The sequence below is a fragment of the Triticum dicoccoides genome, chromosome 3B (assembly GCF_002162155.2).
Source record: "Triticum dicoccoides isolate Atlit2015 ecotype Zavitan chromosome 3B, WEW_v2.0, whole genome shotgun sequence".
Classification (NCBI taxonomy): Eukaryota; Viridiplantae; Streptophyta; class Magnoliopsida; order Poales; family Poaceae; genus Triticum; species Triticum dicoccoides.
The window spans coordinates 854,662,548-854,682,628 of record NC_041385.1 but is presented as its reverse complement, the minus strand read 5'-3'; the positions used below and the strand labels follow the sequence as shown (position 1 = coordinate 854,682,628).

General features: G+C 42.6%; 1 protein-coding gene across 1 annotated transcript; it reads left to right on the top strand.

Annotated features, from left to right (window-relative positions):
• The first annotated feature begins 2,159 nt into the window (after positions 1–2,159).
• On the top strand, positions 2,160–7,555 carry LOC119278968 (vacuolar-processing enzyme-like). The gene is made up of 9 exons (XM_037560369.1): positions 2,160–2,397; positions 4,426–4,590; positions 4,957–5,113; positions 5,280–5,365; positions 5,443–5,642; positions 6,001–6,049; positions 6,137–6,349; positions 6,479–6,685; positions 7,097–7,555. The coding sequence occupies exons 1-9, from the start codon at positions 2,230–2,232 to the stop codon at positions 7,277–7,279; spliced, it is 1,428 nt and encodes a 475-aa protein (XP_037416266.1). The 5' UTR covers positions 2,160–2,229; the 3' UTR covers positions 7,280–7,555.
• The last annotated feature ends 12,526 nt before the right edge of the window (positions 7,556–20,081 follow it).

Here is a 20,081-nt window from a genome sequence, read left to right as displayed (position 1 = left end):
AGAATCCTGTGAATCAAAGAGGCCCTAGATCCGCCGCTGCATGCATATACGGTAATCCCTGGACTCCTGCATCAGCGCGATTTCCTTTCCTTTTCCTTGTGCGGTGCACCTCATCCGAGGAGACCAGCTGCCGCACGCCACGGAGTCGCGCACGCAGCCTCATGCCGAAACCTTTCCTTTCCTCTATCCGCGTACCTTAGAAAAATTCCGCAGCTGATTTCGACGAACAACTTTGCCTAGTCTCTGATCTTGATTCTTCGCTAGCAATATGTTCAGCCCTATCACCCGTACTCGCTACATGTCAACCCTGCCGAAATAGACGTCACCTCGCACACCATCCGTGCACGAGCCGTGCCCTACCCTGGCAACCTGCGTCGCCGACACAATCCGTACGCATTGCCGCGTCGCCGCCCTTGTACAACACCGAGAGCATCATCTCAATGCTCTCACACTCCGATCTATCCTGCCGTCCCCTACGTTTGGTACCCGATCTGATCGCGAGCCAAATTCATCCCCTCCGCAACATCTTCAACATCCACTACGCCGGTCCGATCGCCACGTCTAGCCGATCCTTACCGACCGCAGCCCATCGGACGGTCCAGGCCTCCTGCCCGAAGCGTCCGACACCACCGACCGCCTCCGCAATCGCCGCCATGCTCCACCTTGCACCAATCGGACGTTCCATGGCACCCGTCGAGCATGATCCTCATACCTCCGGATGATCTTCTGCATAGCCTTCTTGCAACCTTGCTCATGATACCACTTGTTAGAATAAAATACTAATGCAAGATCACAGACAACACACTGAGGCACGATATTTGTTAATGAGGTTCACCGATATGGCTACATCCCCAGGGCATGACTACGGACGCTCCTTTCCAAGATACCGCAACACCGGCCGGGCGCCGGCACAAGCCGTCGGCTCCCCCGCGTACCTGCTGCTATCTAGTCGTCATGGGTTACAACGTGTGGTGCCCCTCGATATATAAGATGCCTAGGATACAACGTGTCCGACTCCTACACAACTCATATCTAACCACGCCAATTACAACTCCAAGTCCACGTAACCCCTTGAGTACATAATATTCGACACAAATATAACAATCTCCTCGAAGGTGCTCATAGAAGCAGGGGGTGTGTATTTTCATAGGGGTGATTGTATGTGTGTTTATGTAGGCATGTGCGTTGTACAACAACTAAGAAAAAAGAATGTTCTTATCTGGACCGACAATTTAAGCTATGTTTATATATGATCTCTCATTTGATTATTGCGGCTGATTCATGATTAATTTTTCTCCGCCATTTGCTTTAGGACACACTGCTCAATATTGATCTAATAAAGTTTGTTTAGTTTTGCTGCATTCTTATTAATTTTCTCATCGTATCTTATAGCGATGGACTTATTAGACGATTTGTAAAATGATTATACAATGTGAATGTTGAGTGGTGCGAGGCACGAAGATATACTTCTTTTTCAAACACGATACAAACGAAGATGCTCGCAAACATGTACATACGCTCAATCCTACGAACATTTTAAGATTGACAAAGTCATCTAATACATCTCGTAATCAATGGAAATATCTTCTCCCACTGAACGAATATCATCGAAAAAGCTAAAACAAATTAAAAAAAATACAAGCATCAGCGCCAAGTCTAGGACTTGAACCCTGATAGATCGAGGATACCAGCGCTATTCTTCTATATAACCATCTAATAATAGGTTGGTTCAGGCCGCCAAGTCTAGTTCTTTAAAAGAGTCCTAAAGCAAAGTTGAACAATCTGGACGCGACACCACTCAGCAGCTGGCTGTAGGCGATCTGGCCCCAGTTAAATTACGTAGTACGCTGGTGACGGTGACGTGAACGGACGAGAGAGAGAATCCTAGCGAGCCGAAGGGCCGGACGCGCCACCTAATCTGAGTTGATTGGTCTAGGCTGCTAACACGCGCGCAACAAACCAAATTGACGGCTGATATTAAGAAGACACGTACGGCAGGTCGGCAAGAATCGCAACCAATCGGCCATGGACGGACGGCGCTGCTACGTCCGACGCGGACAGCTGAATGAATCATCACTTCATCAGTAGTGGGTGGTAGGCTTTCCCTTTACCCGAATTCAACATCATCAATAAGAAAGGATATATCCCCTGTGGCGCCGGCGCCGGCGCATAATAAAAGGAGAAGTTTCTTTCGCTTATTCTGGAATCAGAACCCAGCAAGCACCATCCATGGCGGCCATGTCGTCCTTCCGCCTCCTTCCCCTCGCGCTCCTGCTCGTCGTGGCGCACGCGCGGCTGCAGCCCACCATCCGGCTGCCGTCGGACGACGGCTCCGTCGGGACCAGGTGGGCCGTCCTCGTCGCCGGCTCCAACGGCTACCAGAACTACCGCCACCAGGTGCGCGCGCTCTGTCATGGATTCTACTCTTTGCTCCTTCGCGTCTCCTCCCGCCCGCTCCAGTTTTTTCTTCCTGCCGGTTAAGAGTAAGTAAACCTGGGAAAGTAGTGGCTCATCTACGCTGTTCAAGAGCTATGAGATCGATGCATGAGCCAAATTTGGAGCTATGCACGATCGTCTCCGTCTAGCAGTCTAGGTACCAAGTTGTCACTGAACTTGAACTACAATAGGGCTGGTTGTGATTAAACGATCACCAGTTCATCATAGAGCTCCATATGTTGTGTATGTGGCACCCTGTTGACCGATCAAACAGTCCACATAGCAAAATAGTGCTGCCCTGTCAGCGGGCAGCTCTCTTTATCCATACGGGCCTGTCTATCAATGGTAGACGAAAAAGATAAATGGTGCAAAAGAATCCAGGACCTTTTTGTTACTGAGTTATATGGCAATGGCCAAGTGTTTCGTCAATTTTTTTATCCGTTCACCGGCGAAAAGGATTTTTTTTTCTATCCAGGTGGTACTAAATTCATATGCGTTTGTCTGCTAGAATTGTTTTTTTTTCGTAACATGGGCAGTGCGCTGTGGCCCAGTGAAGTCAGCCCAGTCATTTTTCTACCCATGCAGCTGGGAAATTCTATTTTCCGCACAACGCGATAAATAGTTGGACTTTCGCACAGTACAGCCAATAATGGGCTGGCCCATTTTTCTTTGTTTATGTGTTTTATTTCTATTTTTATTCTCCTGTCCCTATCTCTTTTTTTCTTCCAAGTTTATTTTAATTTTCAAATTGTTTTCATAAATAAAAAATTCTCAAATAATGTTCAGAATATAAAAAATAAGTTTTGGAAAATATTCAGAATCCCATAATTTTGTTGCTATTTTGAAAAATAGTCAGAACTTGCAAAAACTTTCCTATTTTTTCAGAAAAACATTTATTGTTCATGATTTTTAAAAATAAAATGCATTTCAACAAATGCTCGAAATTCCAAAAATATTCTTTTTAGTGAATTTTTCACCATTAAAAATAATATTCATGCTTAAAAGATACTCATTTTCTAAAAATCTTATGAATTTTCAACACATGTTCCTGTTTTAAAAAAATGTTCACAAATTCAAGTAATGTTCATGTTTTTATAAAAAAGTTGGTGTTCTAGGAAAATGTTTGTGAATTTTAAAAGATGTTCCCTTTAATATTTTGTTTGTTTTTTTATAAATGTACATAATTTGAAAAAAAACTGTTGAGGATTTTAAAAATTGTTCATTTTTCCTTGAATAATCAGACACTTCATACCTTAAATCCCCTCGATTGTAAGGATTGAAAGGAAAAGTAGATTGAATAACTCATGGGCCTTCTCTGGCGTACGATGACGTAACAGAACTCTTAAATGCCCTCGATCATTGAATGAAAAAATAGCGGTTTGATTCCTTTGCACACGACGAAACCGAGAAGCTAAATGTTCTTTTTTTGTGTGCACCTAGGGTTTTGCTTGTACATATAATTCTCATTGACTTCAAATGCATACTATTTTATTCTCCATTGCAACGCACGGGCATATGTGCTAGTTATAACTAATTACAGGTTAACAATTGAATGGAGGGAAGGTGTGCCCAAGTCCCAAATAATTGTGCATATTTTATTTTATCTTATTTTGCATCAATCTCGGAGAGAATTTGCACAAATCATATCTCTGGAGACAATCAGCCCATGCTTTCTCCGACATCATTACTATGGGCCCATGAGCCGAGTCAGGGTATGCCCCTAAATGACTGTTCACATAGGCCTACACCCCTGGCACAAATCTCAATGCAACCAGCACGCATGCAAACGGTCCAAATAAAGGTTACAATGCACCTAGGTTTAGAAAATCCACACTCGAAATTCTAATTCTTTTGTGTGCATAGCTGTAGGAATAGGTCAAAAAAAGTGTTCCGTGTTCGTTTGGTGTTGCTGCCTATCTCATAGTTCGTTTTGTTGACGACAATGAATAGTGTGTTTTAATTTGTGGACCGAAACTTTGCACTTTGCAGGCGGATATTTGCCATGCCTACCAAATATTGAAGAAGGGTGGTCTCAAGGATGAGAACATCATCGTCTTCATGTACGATGACATTGCGCACAACCTGGAGAACCCGAGGCCGGGCGTCATCATCAACCACCCCCAGGGTGGAGATGTCTATGCTGGGGTCCCTAAGGTAATCATGCATGCATCTTCATGGAAAACTTTCCAGTATTTGTTGATGTAGTAAAAAACTAAGGTTGGTATAGATTACCTTATGGGATGATACAAACTGTTTGATGGTTACAGAAAAGTGTGAATATGGTATTACTCTAGAAATTACACGATCAGAAATTTCAAATGGCAGTTTGTACTGCATTGAAAATGATTAAATGCCTAAATTGTGATCAGTCTTTATGTCATTTTCCAGTTGGTCTTTGATGTCAAAGTTCTATGTGATAATGTCAACATCTCGATGGAATGAACCAATATATTCCAATGATCATGCACCCCTATCCAGTATCCACAATTTTCTGTCTGTTTGACTGAATCTCCACTGTAGGACTACACTGGGAAGGAGGTTAATGTCAAGAACTTGTTTGCTGTCCTGCTCGGTAATAAAACCGCTGTGAGTGGTGGGAGTGGCAAAGTCGTGGACAGTGGCCCTAATGATCACATTTTTGTGTTTTACAGTGACCATGGGGGTCCTGGGGTCATTGGTCAGTATTCAGAACCTACCATTCTTTTATTGTCTTCTTTCTAGAATTTTAGCATCCTAAACCAGTCAGAACAGATATTTCATATACATGCAGACGTTCATACAAATCTAGACATGCACAATTACCTCATTAGTGTCATGGTTTTCTGTTCTGGTAAAACTTTCAGGGATGCCTACCTACCCATACGTTTACGGTGACGATCTTGTAGATGTCCTGAAGAAAAAGCATGCTGCTGGAACCTACAAAAGCCTGGTACCCCATCGTCCTTTGGTTATTTTTGCTCAGCATGGTTTGCTAGTTGAAGCAATGGCTTGACTCTTATTTTGTAGGTATTTTACCTTGAAGCCTGTGAAGCTGGGAGCGTATTTGAGGGGCTTCTGCCAAATGACATCGGTGTCTATGCGACCACCGCGTCGAACACGGAGGAGAGCAGTTGGGGAACGTATTGCCCCGGCGAGTACCCTAGCCCTCCGTCGGAATATGACACCTGCTTGGGCGACCTTTACAGCATTTCTTGGATGGAAGACAGGTATCCCCCTTTGTTGTACCATGTTTTCTATTCATTCACATGCTAAAATCAAGGTTTGATACGGTCAGTTCGGACACACATGTGGCACTCATGTCAGTTAGTACTTTCTGGTACCGTACAGGTGCGTTGTTTTAAAATGACTAACTAGTAACTAGTACGACACTTATCAAACTGCACTAGAATAAAATGTGACCTATATGTTCTCATGTTGGCTGCCATGGTTGTAATTGTTGCATTCACCATTTTATAGTTGAACCCTAAGCCAAAATCCTTGGGTCATTTGTTCGAAAGGAACAAGGTTTTTCGTTATGATTCGTAATTCTGCTCAAATAACGTGTACAACTTTCAATGTTGACAGTGATGTACACAACCTGAGAACTGAATCTCTCAAGCAGCAGTATGACCTGGTAAGTGCTTAAAACTCCAAAAAGAAAATAGATTATTAATCTTGGAGCAGTTCTTTCCTAACATAGTACTAATTAATGGTTGAGCAGGTCAAGAAGAGAACGGCAGCTCAGGACTCATACAGTTATGGTTCCCATGTGATGCAATACGGTTCTTTGGACCTGAATGATCAACATCTCTTCTTATACATCGGGTCAAATCCTGCTAACGACAACACTACATTTGTTGAAGATAACTCACTGCCGTCCTTGTCAACAGCTGTTAATCAGAGGGATGCTGATCTTGTTTATTTCTGGCACAAGGTTCCTAATTATATCTTGAGAAATCTCTCATGCTACTTTACCCACAACAATAGAGTATTCATAAATAAACTCAGTAAAAAAAGATGGATAAATTAACTGATTTCTTTCTTTCTTTTGTTCTGCGTGTAGTACCAGAAATTGGCTGAGGGCTCCCCTGAGAAAAACGATGCTCGAAAGCAATTGCTCGAGATGATGGGTCATAGATCTCATATTGACAACAGCGTCGAGCTGATTGGAAACCTTCTGTTTGGTTTTGCGGATGGTCCAATGGTTCTAAAGACTGTTCGCCCAGCTGGCGAGCCTCTTGCTGATAACTGGAGTTGTCTCAAGTCTACGGTAAGGCTCTATTTGACATCGTTTTGCTTCCTCATCTATCAACATCTCTTATCTTACTTGTGCTTCTGTTGTGTTTTTCATATTGCCTATTGGTCATGTGTTAATTTTCTGGAACTACCGGGATAAAATTCTGTAGATAAAATTGTTGTTATTGGTTGACTGACAATAGAATATATCCCAATAGTACTGGAAGAACGGGATATAATTTCAGCACTAATATTATTCAGGATCGATATTTCCTGGATAGAAACTTTGGATGCTCTAACTAGTTTCTTCACTTCGACATATTGCGAGCTCACTATACATACATACATGTGTCATATGGAATATACTATAATTAATGCAGTTACAGCATGTAATTTCTTCTGCCCCTGCTGTGCATGACTAATATTATGTCCTCCCTTTCTTCAGGTGCGTGCTTTTGAATCACAATGTGGCTCACTGGCGCAGTATGGAATGAAGCACATGCGGTCCTTTGCAAACATCTGCAATGCCGGCATTCTTCCTGAAGCGATGGTGAAGGTGGCCGCTCAGGCGTGCACCAGCATCCCAACCAACCCATGGAGTTCCACACACAGAGGTTTTAGTGCTTAAACCATAGGTGCAGCAACTTAGTCACTATTTCAGCTATTGTACCATATACCAAAGTCACTTCTATTCACACAGGGTTAGTACATAGTGCTTGAACAAGCCCTAGATGTAGATGAATAAGAATTATGCCCTTATTTCTGCTATTCCACCACACCAAATTACCTTCTTTATGCCCAACTTATAATGTACATGTACCATAGTAGAAAGGTGATTTGTTGTGATTGTTGTACATAGTACAATTCCATATATGAAGAATGCAAGCGCTGCTATTTCTATGTAGACCGCGTAATCTCATACATACTATGAGCTATTATTTCCAATCCATTTGAAACCCTGCAGCTACTAGGGACCAAACCATCAAATATCCAGTTCCGACAGGCTTCGGGCATAAGTGGACAACACAACTCGGTTTAGGGCATCGGTTGATGACAACCAACTTAACTCATGAACTTCATTCCTTCCGATGGCGGTCAACTTCTTCTGGTGTATTCTCAGTGCAATATGTCCGTTTATCGAAGGTCATCTCCTAATGAAGGATAATCTAAGGTCATCCTAATGAAGGATAATCTGGCAACATGAATGTGACATGGTAGTAAAAAGTGTTGTTTTCCTTATCTGGAGGAAACAAATCACCATCCTTCTATCCTCTGCCAGTTTGCCACACTTTCTTTGGCGTATGATTCATGCAGCATTTACGCTGCCTCCACCTAATAGTATAGCAAATATGTTTGGAAACTGGTTGGGTGGGATTCGTCCTAAGTTTAAGGGACATATGAGTGGGAGTTTCTGTTTTTATGTGGACATTGGAACCTTCGTAATGACTGTGTTTTTAATAGAACAAGAGTACCGGATTTTTATAGCAAACATTCAAGCCTACACGATGGATTAGTATATACATGGTCTTTACTTCAACGTATGGAATCGCAGGAACATATGACTTTGAGATCCAACCAATCGGAGATGATCACATGGCATATATTCAACCAATTCAGATGGCAGTCAAATGATATGTTATATATGTGTATGTATTCATGTTATACACCGGTTGTGGCTTTTATCTCATTCGTGTGTTCTCAGTGAATCGAATGATATCCTTCATACATTAATTTTTTTTTAAATGTATGTGTGCATCGCAATGTTGGAAAGGTTGGAGTTTGAACCTCCCTTTTTATTGAAAAAAAGAGCGTGATTTGATTAGCTGATTCTGAAACCATACACATGCATGTTGCTCCTTGTAGTTAGAATCTTGTAACTACCGTGTGATCACCTGAGTTGTGAATTTACATTTTTGCTTCGGTACACCCCCTCTAAACACATTGACGTCTGGGATCTCTCCATACCCCTTCATAATAAAGGGTAGGATTGTCTTTACACCCACGCCGATACGCGGCCCGCATACATATACGTGGCGCCCTAAGTTTTTTTTCACTTTGTTTTTATTTTCAAAGAAAAAAAAAGCAGGCGGCGTGAGTGGAACTCAAGACATCCTAATACTTGTGCCTATTTGCTTCATTTTTTATTGTCTTCTTCTTCAGTTCGTGGTTGGGCCGGCCCATTATTAAACCAGTCTTTTTCTCACTATTACTTTTACATTTTTCCCTTTTTGTTTCCTTTTTATTTTTCAGAAAAATTCTCATACTTATATTATTTTTTTCAAAATTTCATACAAATTTTGCTTTTTAAAATTGTGTTCATAAAGTACAAACATTTGCATTTTAAAAAATTGTACAGATATGTCCAAAAATTGTTTGTTTAAATAGAAAAATGCTCACATCAATAAAATTAAAGTTCTGAACATCTATTAAGTAGAAAAAATATTCGTTCAAACAAAATTGTTAGTTTATTGTTTGTTTAAATAGAAAAATTCTCACATAAAAAATCGAACACATTTAAAATTTCTAAACGTCTATTAAGTAGAAAAATAAAAATAAAATATCTGAACATTCCTTTTCAAAGTTGATGAACTTTATTCAAATCGGCGAAAACTTGGGCCGGCCCAACACACACCCGACAAAGCGATGCTGTCGCCCAGTTGGGCAAGGCCTGAGCATATTTTTTCCTATTCTATGTTTTCGTTTTTCTTTTATTTTTTCGTTATTTTTTCTTTTTTTCCTTTGCAGACTTATTATTCATTTAAAAACCTGTTTTAAAATTTGAGCTGTTTTTGAAATACCAATATATGTCATATTTTTAAAATGTTTTTACAAATTATAAAAATTTTCTGGAATTTCAAAAATGTTCCCACTTTTGAATTTTTTGTACATAAATTTAATAAATGTTTGTGTTTTAAAAATGTTGATGAATTTTTAAAAAGTACGTGGTTTGCAATTTGTGTACAACATCAACGTTTGTGAATTTAAAAAGTGCAAGCAGAGTTGCCCTACCGGCCTACCCGAACCACCACCTTTGAACATAGTGTGCTTCTTGCCATGCATGAAATCACACCAAATTTTTCCAGAATGTGGGCATGCTCATAGCAGGCCCCATTCCAAATTTGAAGGAATTCGGACACCATTGCATCACATTCGACTAGTGTTTTAGGGTTTTTTCACATGGAAAACCCTAAAAATGCATAAAATGTCAAAATTCAATGAAATTTATCATTGGTGCTTGGCATGGTGATGCTATTGTGTGAAACAAATTTGGGTATATTTTATTGATGTGAAAAATAAATGCATCCAGACTTGCTCTACTTACCTACTCGAACCACCACCTTTGAACATTGTGTGCTTCTTGCCATGCATGAAATGACACCAAATTTTGTCAGCATGTGGGCATTCTCATGGAAGGCCTCCATGCAGAATTTGAAGGAATTCAAACACCTAACGCACGTTGCGTCATGTTCAGCTAGTGTTTTAGGGTTTTTCCACCACGAAAACCCTAGAAAATGCATAAAATGTCAGAACTTGATAAAATTTATCATGCATGCTTAACATGGTGATGCTAGTGTGTGGAAAAAAATGAGTATATTTTATTGATGTGAAAAATAAGTGCATCCAGACTTGCCCTAGTTGCCTACCCAAACCACCACCTTTCAACATGGTGTGCTTCTTGCCATGCATGAAATGTCATCAATTTTTGCCAGCATGTGGGCATTCTCATGGAAAGCCTCCATGCAAAATTTGAAGGAATTCAGTAACGCACATTGCGTCACGTTCGACTAGTGTTTTAGGGTTTTTTCACCGGGAAAACCCTAGAAAATGCATAAAATGCCAGACTTAATAAAATTTATCATCCATGCTCAGGATGGTGATGCCAGTGTGGGAAAAATATGAGTCCATTTTATTGATGTGAACAAAATGAATACAAACTTGCCCTACCGGCCTAACCGAACCACCACCTTTCAAGATGGTGTCCTTCTTGACATGCATGAAATGATACCAAATTTTTCCAGCATATGGCATGCTCATGGCAGGCCTCCATGAAAAATTGGAAGGAATTCGGACACCTAACGCACATCGCGTCACGTTCGGCTAGTGTTTTAGGATTTTTCACGGGAAAAGCCTGGAAATGCATAAAATATCAGAACTCAATAAAATTTATCATGGATGGTTAGCATAGTGTTTGGAAAAAATTTGGGTCCATTTTATTGGTGTGAAAAAATGCATCTAGACTTGCCCTACCGGCCAACCTGTACCACCACCTTTGAACATGGTGTGCTTCTTGCCTTTCATCAAGTGACACCAAATTTTGCCAACATGTAGGCATGCTCATGGCAGGTCTCCATGCAAATTGTAAAGGAATTCAGACACCTAACGCACGTTGTGTCACGTTTGGCTACTGTTTTAGGGTTTTTTCACCTGGAAAACCCTAAGCATAAAATGTCGGAACTCAATAAAATTTATCATAAATGCTTGGCATGGTGATGCTAGTGTGTGAAAAAAATTTGGTTCCATTTTATTCATGTGAAAAAAGTGCATGCAGAGTTGCCCTACCGGCTAACCCGAAGAACCACCTTTGAACATGGCATGCTTCTTGTGATGCATGACATGACACCAAATGTTTCTGGCATGTGGGTACACTAATGGCAGGCCTCCATGCAAAATTTGGAGCAATTTGGACACCGAACGCACTTTCCGTCATGTTCGGCTAGTGTTTTAGGGTTTTTTCACTGGGAAAAACCTAAAAAAATGCACAAAATGATAGAACTCAATGAAATTTATCATGGATGCTTGGCACGGTGATGTTAACGTGTCGAAAATTTAGGTCCATTATATTGATGTGGGCATCCTTTTGAAAAAGAAAAAGAAAAAAAAGGAAAAGGAAAAAACAACAATAATGGAAAAGAAATAAAAAAATAAACCGGTCACTGTTTTATTCATTTTTTTCTATTTATGGATGTTTAGAAATTTTAAAAGTGTTCAATTTATTGATGTGAGCATTTTTCTATTTAAACGAAGAATAACGAAGAATTTTTCTATTTAATAGATGTTGAGAAATTTAATTATATAGAAATGAGAATTTTTCTATTTAAACGAACAATTTTTTGACATATCTGTACAATTTTTTAAAATGCGAATATTCATATAAACTCAAGCACTATTTGAAATTTTGAACAAAATTTATAAGTGTGAGCATTTTCTGAAAGAGAAAAATGAAAAATGAAAAAAAACAATAGAAAAAAGAAAAAGAAAAGGTGATAAAAGGACCGGTTAGGGTCAGCCCAGCCATCAACTGAAGAAGAAGAAAAAAAAGATGTGAATAGTCAAAAGCATTATGATGTCTTGGACCAAGAGGTCCTGAGTACGAATCATGCCGCCCACATTATTTTTGGAAGTATAATAAAAAGTGGGTATGATACCTCGTGATGGGTATATGGTTTCGTGAAATAACCATACTACCCTTATACTGTTTGTGGAGGGCGGTATACCAGAGCAGGCCTCGTGAATTTATGATATTGATCTGATTCTAGCTAACAACCTCATAAGCATGGCGGGCGTGCGCGAATGGTGCATGACTTGCGCCTTGTCTCCGCTGCTTGCCATCCTTGGACGCTCACTTATGCGGAAGAACCTGTCTGAATGAGTGCTAGGATCACGTGCTGTTACGTGTTTGGTTGTATTCAGACATGTGATGGCTGTGCAGGTTAAGATTCAGGCTTCCAAGGAGGCAGGCCATGTTGGTGTGATGTTTGTTTTCTCCGGATAGAAACGCCAGCGCAGGCACGGTCTTCTTCTTCTTCTCGTTCACGCCTTGATGAACATCTGTAGCTACTAATTAGCGCCGACATTCTACCGCTAGGGCTATTCTGTGTGATGAGTAAGCAACGGTATCAGATGCTACTGTGTGATTTTGCTGTCTGGGTGCTTCTGGAAGAAAGAAAGAAAGAAAGAAGAAGGAAGATCGCGTAGGGTGGTCATGGTGGAATCTCGGGCCGGCCGGCCAGAGAAAAGGGAGAAGCAGCGTGGTGGACGGTGGGTGGTGGCAAAGCCAATGCAACAAAGTCGTTGAGGCAGCTTGGCGCTCGCTGCTGCTGTTTGAAAATTGAATATTGGATTGAAGTAGAACTGAATGGACGGAATCTCGCTGGCCACGACTCTGTTGCTCTTTTTTTCATTGACACTGGTGTATAATAGTGCCGTTTAATCCGACGCGATATTCTGTTTTGGCGCTGGAGAGCTAATACGGTGCACGTGGCGGCGCGGCGGCCACAAGGAGGGCAGCTGCTGGTGCTGCATCTGGCTTCACACCTTTCTTTCTTTACAAAAAGGAGCTAGAAGAAAACCATGGCAGCGCAGCAGCAGCAGGGCGTACGTGACTTGACAAGGGAGGCTGGTGGGGCGATTACGACCCTGCTGCTCAAAGTGTTTGCACAGATGGGGCTAAATTTCGTGTTTTGATCCTTTTCTTAAACCTATTTGAGATCTGATCCTAGTTTAAAAAAAATTCGAAAGGACCCTGGCGGTAGGATTGCATGCCTTACCGCCAAAAACCTCTAAGTATTGAACACAGTGTGTGCTCGTGCCTACCGCCAAGCACCTTGGCTGTAGGGTTGTGTAGGCTACTGCCAGCCCGTTTGGCGGTAGCGATGTTTCCTACCGCCAAAGTCCCTGGCGGTAGGCTATTAGACCCTATTGCCATGGACTCTGGCGGTAGCAAAAGGATCAGATGTCGAAAAAAATTTCAAACTAGGGTTAGATTTTGAATAGGTTTGGGAAAATGGTCAAAACACGAAATTTTGCCCACAGATGGCGGCTCATTCCGAGTATGACAGCCAACTTCATTAGTTTGGAGTATCAACTTTTTCTTTTTTTTATCATGCGACTGTGCACATATATATTGGTATTAGGAACATACGAAGACGGAAACAAATGGTGAGGCTGATAATCACCTGATCATAGCTTCAGTGAGTGGACTGTGTGGTGAGCTGGTGATGGACGGTGCAAGCCAAAGTTGCAAGTTACGCTGCTGTTCTCTACTGTTCTGTTCAACGCCACTATTGAAATGAATCGACGACCCTTGTTGGCCAAGGAAACAGATCGACTTTCTGAAATCTGGACGGCGTCCTCTTTTCTTGGCATCACATTCTGTCTGCTTTCGGTACGTGTTTTTAACACTACTCTACCGATGTGACAATTCAAGATTACAGTTTGATCAGACCAAGGACAGTTTTTTATTAAATTGTTTGGATTGCTTATCACATATATCACGTGGTCAGACTGACGACAAGTTGGTGGTTCCCTCCTGCCGCCCACCCTATCTCATCTATCCTTAGGGCCGTAGAGGCGTGGTGACCATGGCCCTTACCGATGGAAGGATTCTACTTCGTATTTCAATGTTTTCTTAAGGTTTGTTTGGGTTTGTGTTCTATTTAGGAAGGGAAGGCGGTGGCGGCTCTCTGAGAATGAAATACGGTTCTCCTCGCCTACCTTCGTCCTGATGATGTGTCTAGTGTTGTTAGAGGGTGTGTTAAGATGTACTCCCTCCGTCCAGAAATACTTGTCCTCGAAATGGTTGTATCTAAACTTATTTTAGTTATAGATACATCAATTTTATCCATTTTAAGGACAAGTATTTCCAGACGGAGGGAGTATCTCTGACGGATATCATAATATTCAATCGGTACTGGTCTTCAGTGGATCTATTTGAATCTAGTCTTCTTTCGTCTGCATCCGTGTGTTTACATGTTGGACCCTTTCAGGCTATACTTCTCTTCCTCGGCAATGATTGTTGATCTGGTCCGCTGGTCCTCGTGGGTTCTTTGTCATACCAGATAATTGTTCGTGCCTTGCAACAGAATATAAATATTCTAGTAGTTAGCCTATTTATCTGCCATATTAATTTGATTGTATAAATAAATATTTATCAAATTCTGCCATGTTTTACTTAACTAAATAAACTTATGCTTTTATTTGGTATAACTATTAGTTTACCAAAGAAAATATACATAATTTTCTTTGGCAAGTCAATAAAAGATGGAAAGTTAAGATGGCTTTCAAGAGAAACTACTGAAAAAACACGGACATAAGGGAGAGAAAATCAGAACAGAGGCAAAAAGGAGGAATGTATGTAAGGTTTGATGAAGCGTTTTGTCTCGCGCACAAGGAAACCTTACATCTCTTTTAAGTAGTATAGAGATACTACTATAGTGTTTATTAATTTTGAACTTTTGGATCACAAAACCAAAAAAGCTGTGTGGCCCATTGATAGAGGCCATCAGATGTCCAAATTGCTGGGATTCACAGCTACAATGCATACTCAGGTACTGTTGTTTTCTAGAAACATCGACATACTATTTGATCCATTTGCTTTGCTGCTACCATCCATTTGTGTGTGTAGTTGGTCTGATCAGCCGCTCCTCTCACCATGCACACACATCACGCACTGGCAGCCGTTCTGTGAAGCTGGCAGCGCATACCCAATTGCCTCAGTAAGGTTTCTTTTTTAACAATCACCGAGCAGAGAGGATCCTCGTCTTAGTGCATTACTCAAGTGCCAAAGACGTAGCAACCAGCTAGAGGTCCAAAAGGACAAGCCATCAACGATCTTTCTAAATGTATGCCTAGCATCATGGATTTCTGCCCCGAACACCAAAGCAAGGTTGTGTTCCGGCCGGGTCTGCTTAAATCCATCCTCGTATTTTCCACGATGTGCAGTTTCAACTTTGGCGTGATTTTGCCAGCATCGATGCACTAGGTGGCGGACCTAAACATTGAGATTTGCCCGGGGTGATGAATGGTGAGGGCGCTCAATTACGCTGCACCCACTGGATGCTAGACAGGAGAGGTTTTTTCTTCTTCTGAAAAGCAGTATTACCCCCAGCCTCCGCATCAATAGATGCACACAGCCATGCTAGATAGGAGAGGACCCTACACCGCCGTCGAAAATCTGCTCGCAGGTCACCCCTGGTCACTTTTTTTTGGAACATAAAGATTTTATTAACTTAGGAGCATTTTGCAGAGACAAGCGTGAAAGGAAGCACGCTGGATACAGAGAGGGAATCCCTAGTTGAACAAAGTCCTGCATCAAGACATAAGCAACGAAACAGTACATGGCTGCTTTTAACTTTCAAAGCTAGGCATGCAAAGTGATGCGCCTTGACATTGTTTCACCTGCTAATGTGAGCAACTTTGCCACTCTGAAAAGAAGGACTGTTTTGTATCTGTGCAAGCAGTGGCCTATTGTCCCATGGACCTGGAACAGAGAGAATGTTCGTCGATTTTGCTACCAAAACTAGCACTAAACAATCCGTAAAGAAATGTGGATCCTGAACATTGAGTATTTCCGCCAGCCTGGTTGCAAGCATGAGACCAAAAGTCTCAGCTTGAAGAGGAGAAGAAGCCATAGGAGACATATATAGCTGCAATGTGAAGTTGATGGATTCGATCATTATTCTGAGCCTGAATGAAGACTCCAATTCCTGCCTGTTTAGGAGTGTGAGCTGGATGTATTTCCCACACAGTATCACAAAAGATTGTGTTGCCTGAAAAGGAGTGTGGATTTTGTATTGTCGGCTGCACCAGTTGGTCCTGTAAGCAATGCATAGCATGAGCTTCAGCAGGGATTTTTCCTAATTTGGTTCCTTGTATGATTGCGTTTGCCGCTGCATAGACCTGAGAGGGCCTGCAAAATTTCCTAGCAAAGAGAGCATCATTTCGAGATTTTCACATGCACCACAGAAAAAGTATACAAGTTTGAAGGATTAATTTGTGGATGGCCAGAGTTAAGCAAACCTGTAAAGATGAATCATGCTTCGACTGGAGTGCCATATGTCTGCTTGTTCTTTGTTTTTGCAGATAAAAATGCCAGCAAACAGTCTTGGTGGGACGAGCGGACAGTGGGCATCAGATGCTGCGTGAGGCAAAATTTCGTGTTTTGACCCTTTTCTGAAACCCATTCGAGATTTGACCCTAGGTTAAATTTTTTTGGAGATCTGGCCCTTTTGCTACCGCCAGAGTCCATGGCGGTAGGGTATAACAGTTCCTGGCGGTAGGAAACATCGCTACCGCCAAACGGGCTGGCGGTAGCCTGCACAACCCTACCGCCAGGGTGCTTGGCGGTAGGCACGAGCACGCATTGTGTCCAATACTTAGGAGGTTTTTGGCTGTAGGGCATGCAACCCTACCGCCAGGGTCCTTGACGGTAGGCTGTTGTACCCTACCGTCATGGTCCCTGGCGGTAGCAAAAGGGTCAGATCTCGAAAAAAATTCAACCTAGGGTCAAATCTCAAATAAATTTGGAAGAAGGGTCAAAACACGAAATTTAGCTTTGCTTCTGGAGGAATAAGGAGGAGGAAGAGTAGGACGGTAGAATCTGAGTCCGGCCGGCGAAAAGGGAGACCAGCCGACGAGGAGCAGCGAGATGGAATGTGGACGGTGGCAAAGCAAGTGAAGCTGGCTAGTACTGTTCAATGTGGAGTATTGAATATTGAACTGAAATGTATGGACGGAATCTTGCTGGCTTTCTGGGATCTGTACCGCGTTCTTTTCTTTATTTCTGGGCCACGACTCTCTTGCCTTTTCTTATTAATTAATTAACATTAACACTAGTGGTGCATAATAGATTCTCAAAAGAACATACCAGTGGTGCATACTAATGACTTTTTTTTGAGCATCAGTACAGACATAAGCATCCATATACACGTGCATACACTCATTCCTATGATCGCACACACGCACACCCTACCCCTATGAGCACCTCCGAAAGACTGAGCCGGCATATCATCTTGAGATTTACAAAGTCAACGTAGGCGCCTCGTCATCGACGGGAACGTAATTAATGTGATAGTAAGAGATTCTGTTTTGGCGCCTAAGAGCGATATGGTGCCGCGTGGCGGCACCGCGGCCAAGGGCGCCGACGTGACGCACCGGCAGAATGCACATGCTACCGGATTTGGCTGGCCTCAAGCCTTTATTACACGACAAAAAAGGTAGAGAAAACATGTTGCTGGAAACGACCTTTTAGTGCTCAATGGAAAATGCGTCGGCGGCACGGATGGCGCCTGATTACGAGTGTGACGGCTAACTTTTCATTACTACCACTCCCTTCAATTCATCTTTATAAGACGTTTCATACAGCTGACATTGAATGTGTTGTTTGAATTGTCTACAACGTTTTATAAAAGTGAACAGAGAGAGTACTACAGAGGGAGTACTATTTTTCTGTCGGTCTACATAGGCTTCTTCGGGAGTGTGCATAGAGTTTAGGAGAAAAAAACATTGGCAGACAGAAACAAACGGCGTGTTTGGTAATCAGTTCATGCATGCCTATACTAGCTTCAGTCAGTGGAGTGTGTGGTGGCCGGTTGAGGCCAAAGTTGCTCTTCTCTTCAACACCCCTGTTGAAGTATTGAATGGGCACGGCGTCTCTTGGGCAAGGAAAGATGTCGGCCTTGTGGAATCTGGACGGCGTCCTCCTCCTTGCATCACATTTTTGTAATGGGGTGCGAAATTCTGTTGGTTTCTGCGATGGAGAATGGCGCTTGGCCCGCGTGGCGGCTCCACGTGTTTGGCAATGTCCAAGATGATGGGCTGCTTGGCTTCACGCCCAAGTAACCATTATTGTTACCGTAATTTTCTTTCGTGGCGATTAGAAGGAGCGAGAGCGGAGTGAGCTAGAGTTTCCGGTTTGGGATATATGTTGGTACGACGTGGGGTCGAGATGAGCCGTGCTGACGTGACGGACACGCCTGAGACCCGTTTGAGGCGCTCGTCTGTGCTAAAAAATTGTGACCGATCAGTGGCCGGACGAGTAGCCCAGGTCTTTGAGGCTGATTTGGGACGTCCGACCGTAGATGCTCTTAGAAGGGGGAATTCGTTGGCTGATAATGACATGAGTCATGGCACCTGGTTCGGGTTGATTGATTAGGACAACGAACTGAAAGCACGCACTCACACCGACCAGAAGGAGTAAGTGCTACGAGTAGCTTCCGGAACATCGCGAGAAGTAGTATAAATAAATTAAATGATGGATTTGTTTTCCGACGTGTAAACAAATAACAACAACACTAAAATCGATCCATCCTCGCGGTATGGTTCACCGTTCATGACGTGCAATTTCTACTTTAATGTGATTTGCAAGTACTTTCTTTATAAACTAATATAAAAACGTTTAGATCACTATTTTAGTTTACGGACAATTTGCAGAGGGAGTACCAATGTTCTCAGTGACTCAAAAAAAAAAAATGCCAGCACAGTCGTGGTGGAACAAGCAGAGAGCGGGCATCAGATGCTGCAGCGTGACGTTGCTGCTTCTGGAGGAATAAGAGAGGGCGGAGTAGGTTGGTAGAATCTGCCGGCGAAGAGGGAGGCCGGCCGACGAGGAGCGCGTGTGGACGGTGGCAAAGCCATGGCTTCGGTGGACTTGTTTCTTTTCCCCCACGAATAGCCAAACAAAGTCGCTGAAGCTGCTGTTTAAATATTGAATATTGAACTGAAATGAACGGACGGAATCTTGCTGGTTTTCTGGGATCTGGACGGTGCTCTGTTCTTTCTTTTCGCGCCACGACTTTGTTGCCTTTTTCTTTTCTCAATTAACACTAGTGGTACATAACACTAATGCTATTTTCTAATCTTGCATGAGATTCTGTTTTGGCGCTGAAGAGCGATACGGTGCACGTGGCGGCAGCACGGCGAGGTGACGCACCAACGGAATGTGCCACCGGATTTTGTTGGCTTGATGCCTGTACAAAAAAAAAAGGTAGAGAGAACATATTGCAGGACAGCAGCAGGCCATGACTTGAAAGAGAAAGGTGCATGCATGGCCTCAGTGCTCAATGGCGGGACGTGTTTGCACTTTGCACGGATGACGCCTAACTACGATGTTACCATCACAGAGCAGTTTCCAATGTAAAATGAGCCTACAAAGTAACAAATAAAGCCCTCTATATGTTACCACATCTATAACACTATCCAATATGAAGATACTAACATAAACTAGTAACATATGCATGTTGCGGACTAAAGGGAAATCAGTTAGTGGAGTGTGTGGTGATGAATGGTGGAAGCCAAAGTTGCAAGTTACGCTGCCGTTCTGTTCGATAATCTACTACCACTATAAAAAGAAGAGAGGGGCAGATCCAAACAATCACATCCATTCATCATCAAAATCTAATGGCCCTTAATCATTCTGTGTTTAACGCTATCAACGACGCAACAAGCCACAGTATATCGATCGCTACTATGCCCCGCAGTAAAAAAAAAAGTAAACCGCCCGCCCGCACGACCTCCTCCTCCTCCTCCCGCACCCGCGCCGTTCGCCTCTCGCAGCCGCGCTCTTCACCGCCTCCTCGCGCCGCCGGAGCCACGGGAAGCGGCCGCGGGTCGCCGGGAGCCTCCCCGACCGCGGGAGCCCGCCCCGCCCCCGC

Bases quoted from the DNA above. Each gene is read 5' to 3' on its own strand.
- LOC119278968 (XM_037560369.1), top strand. From the start codon at position 2,230: ATGGCGGCCATGTCGTCCTTCCGCCTCCTTCCCCTCGCGCTCCTGCTC. The intron at 5,114-5,279 runs GTCAGTATTCAG...TAAAACTTTCAG, and splicing joins TGGGGGTCCTGGGGTCATTG to GGATGCCTACCTACCCATAC. The intron at 5,643-6,000 runs GTATCCCCCTTT...CAATGTTGACAG, and splicing joins ATTTCTTGGATGGAAGACAG to TGATGTACACAACCTGAGAA.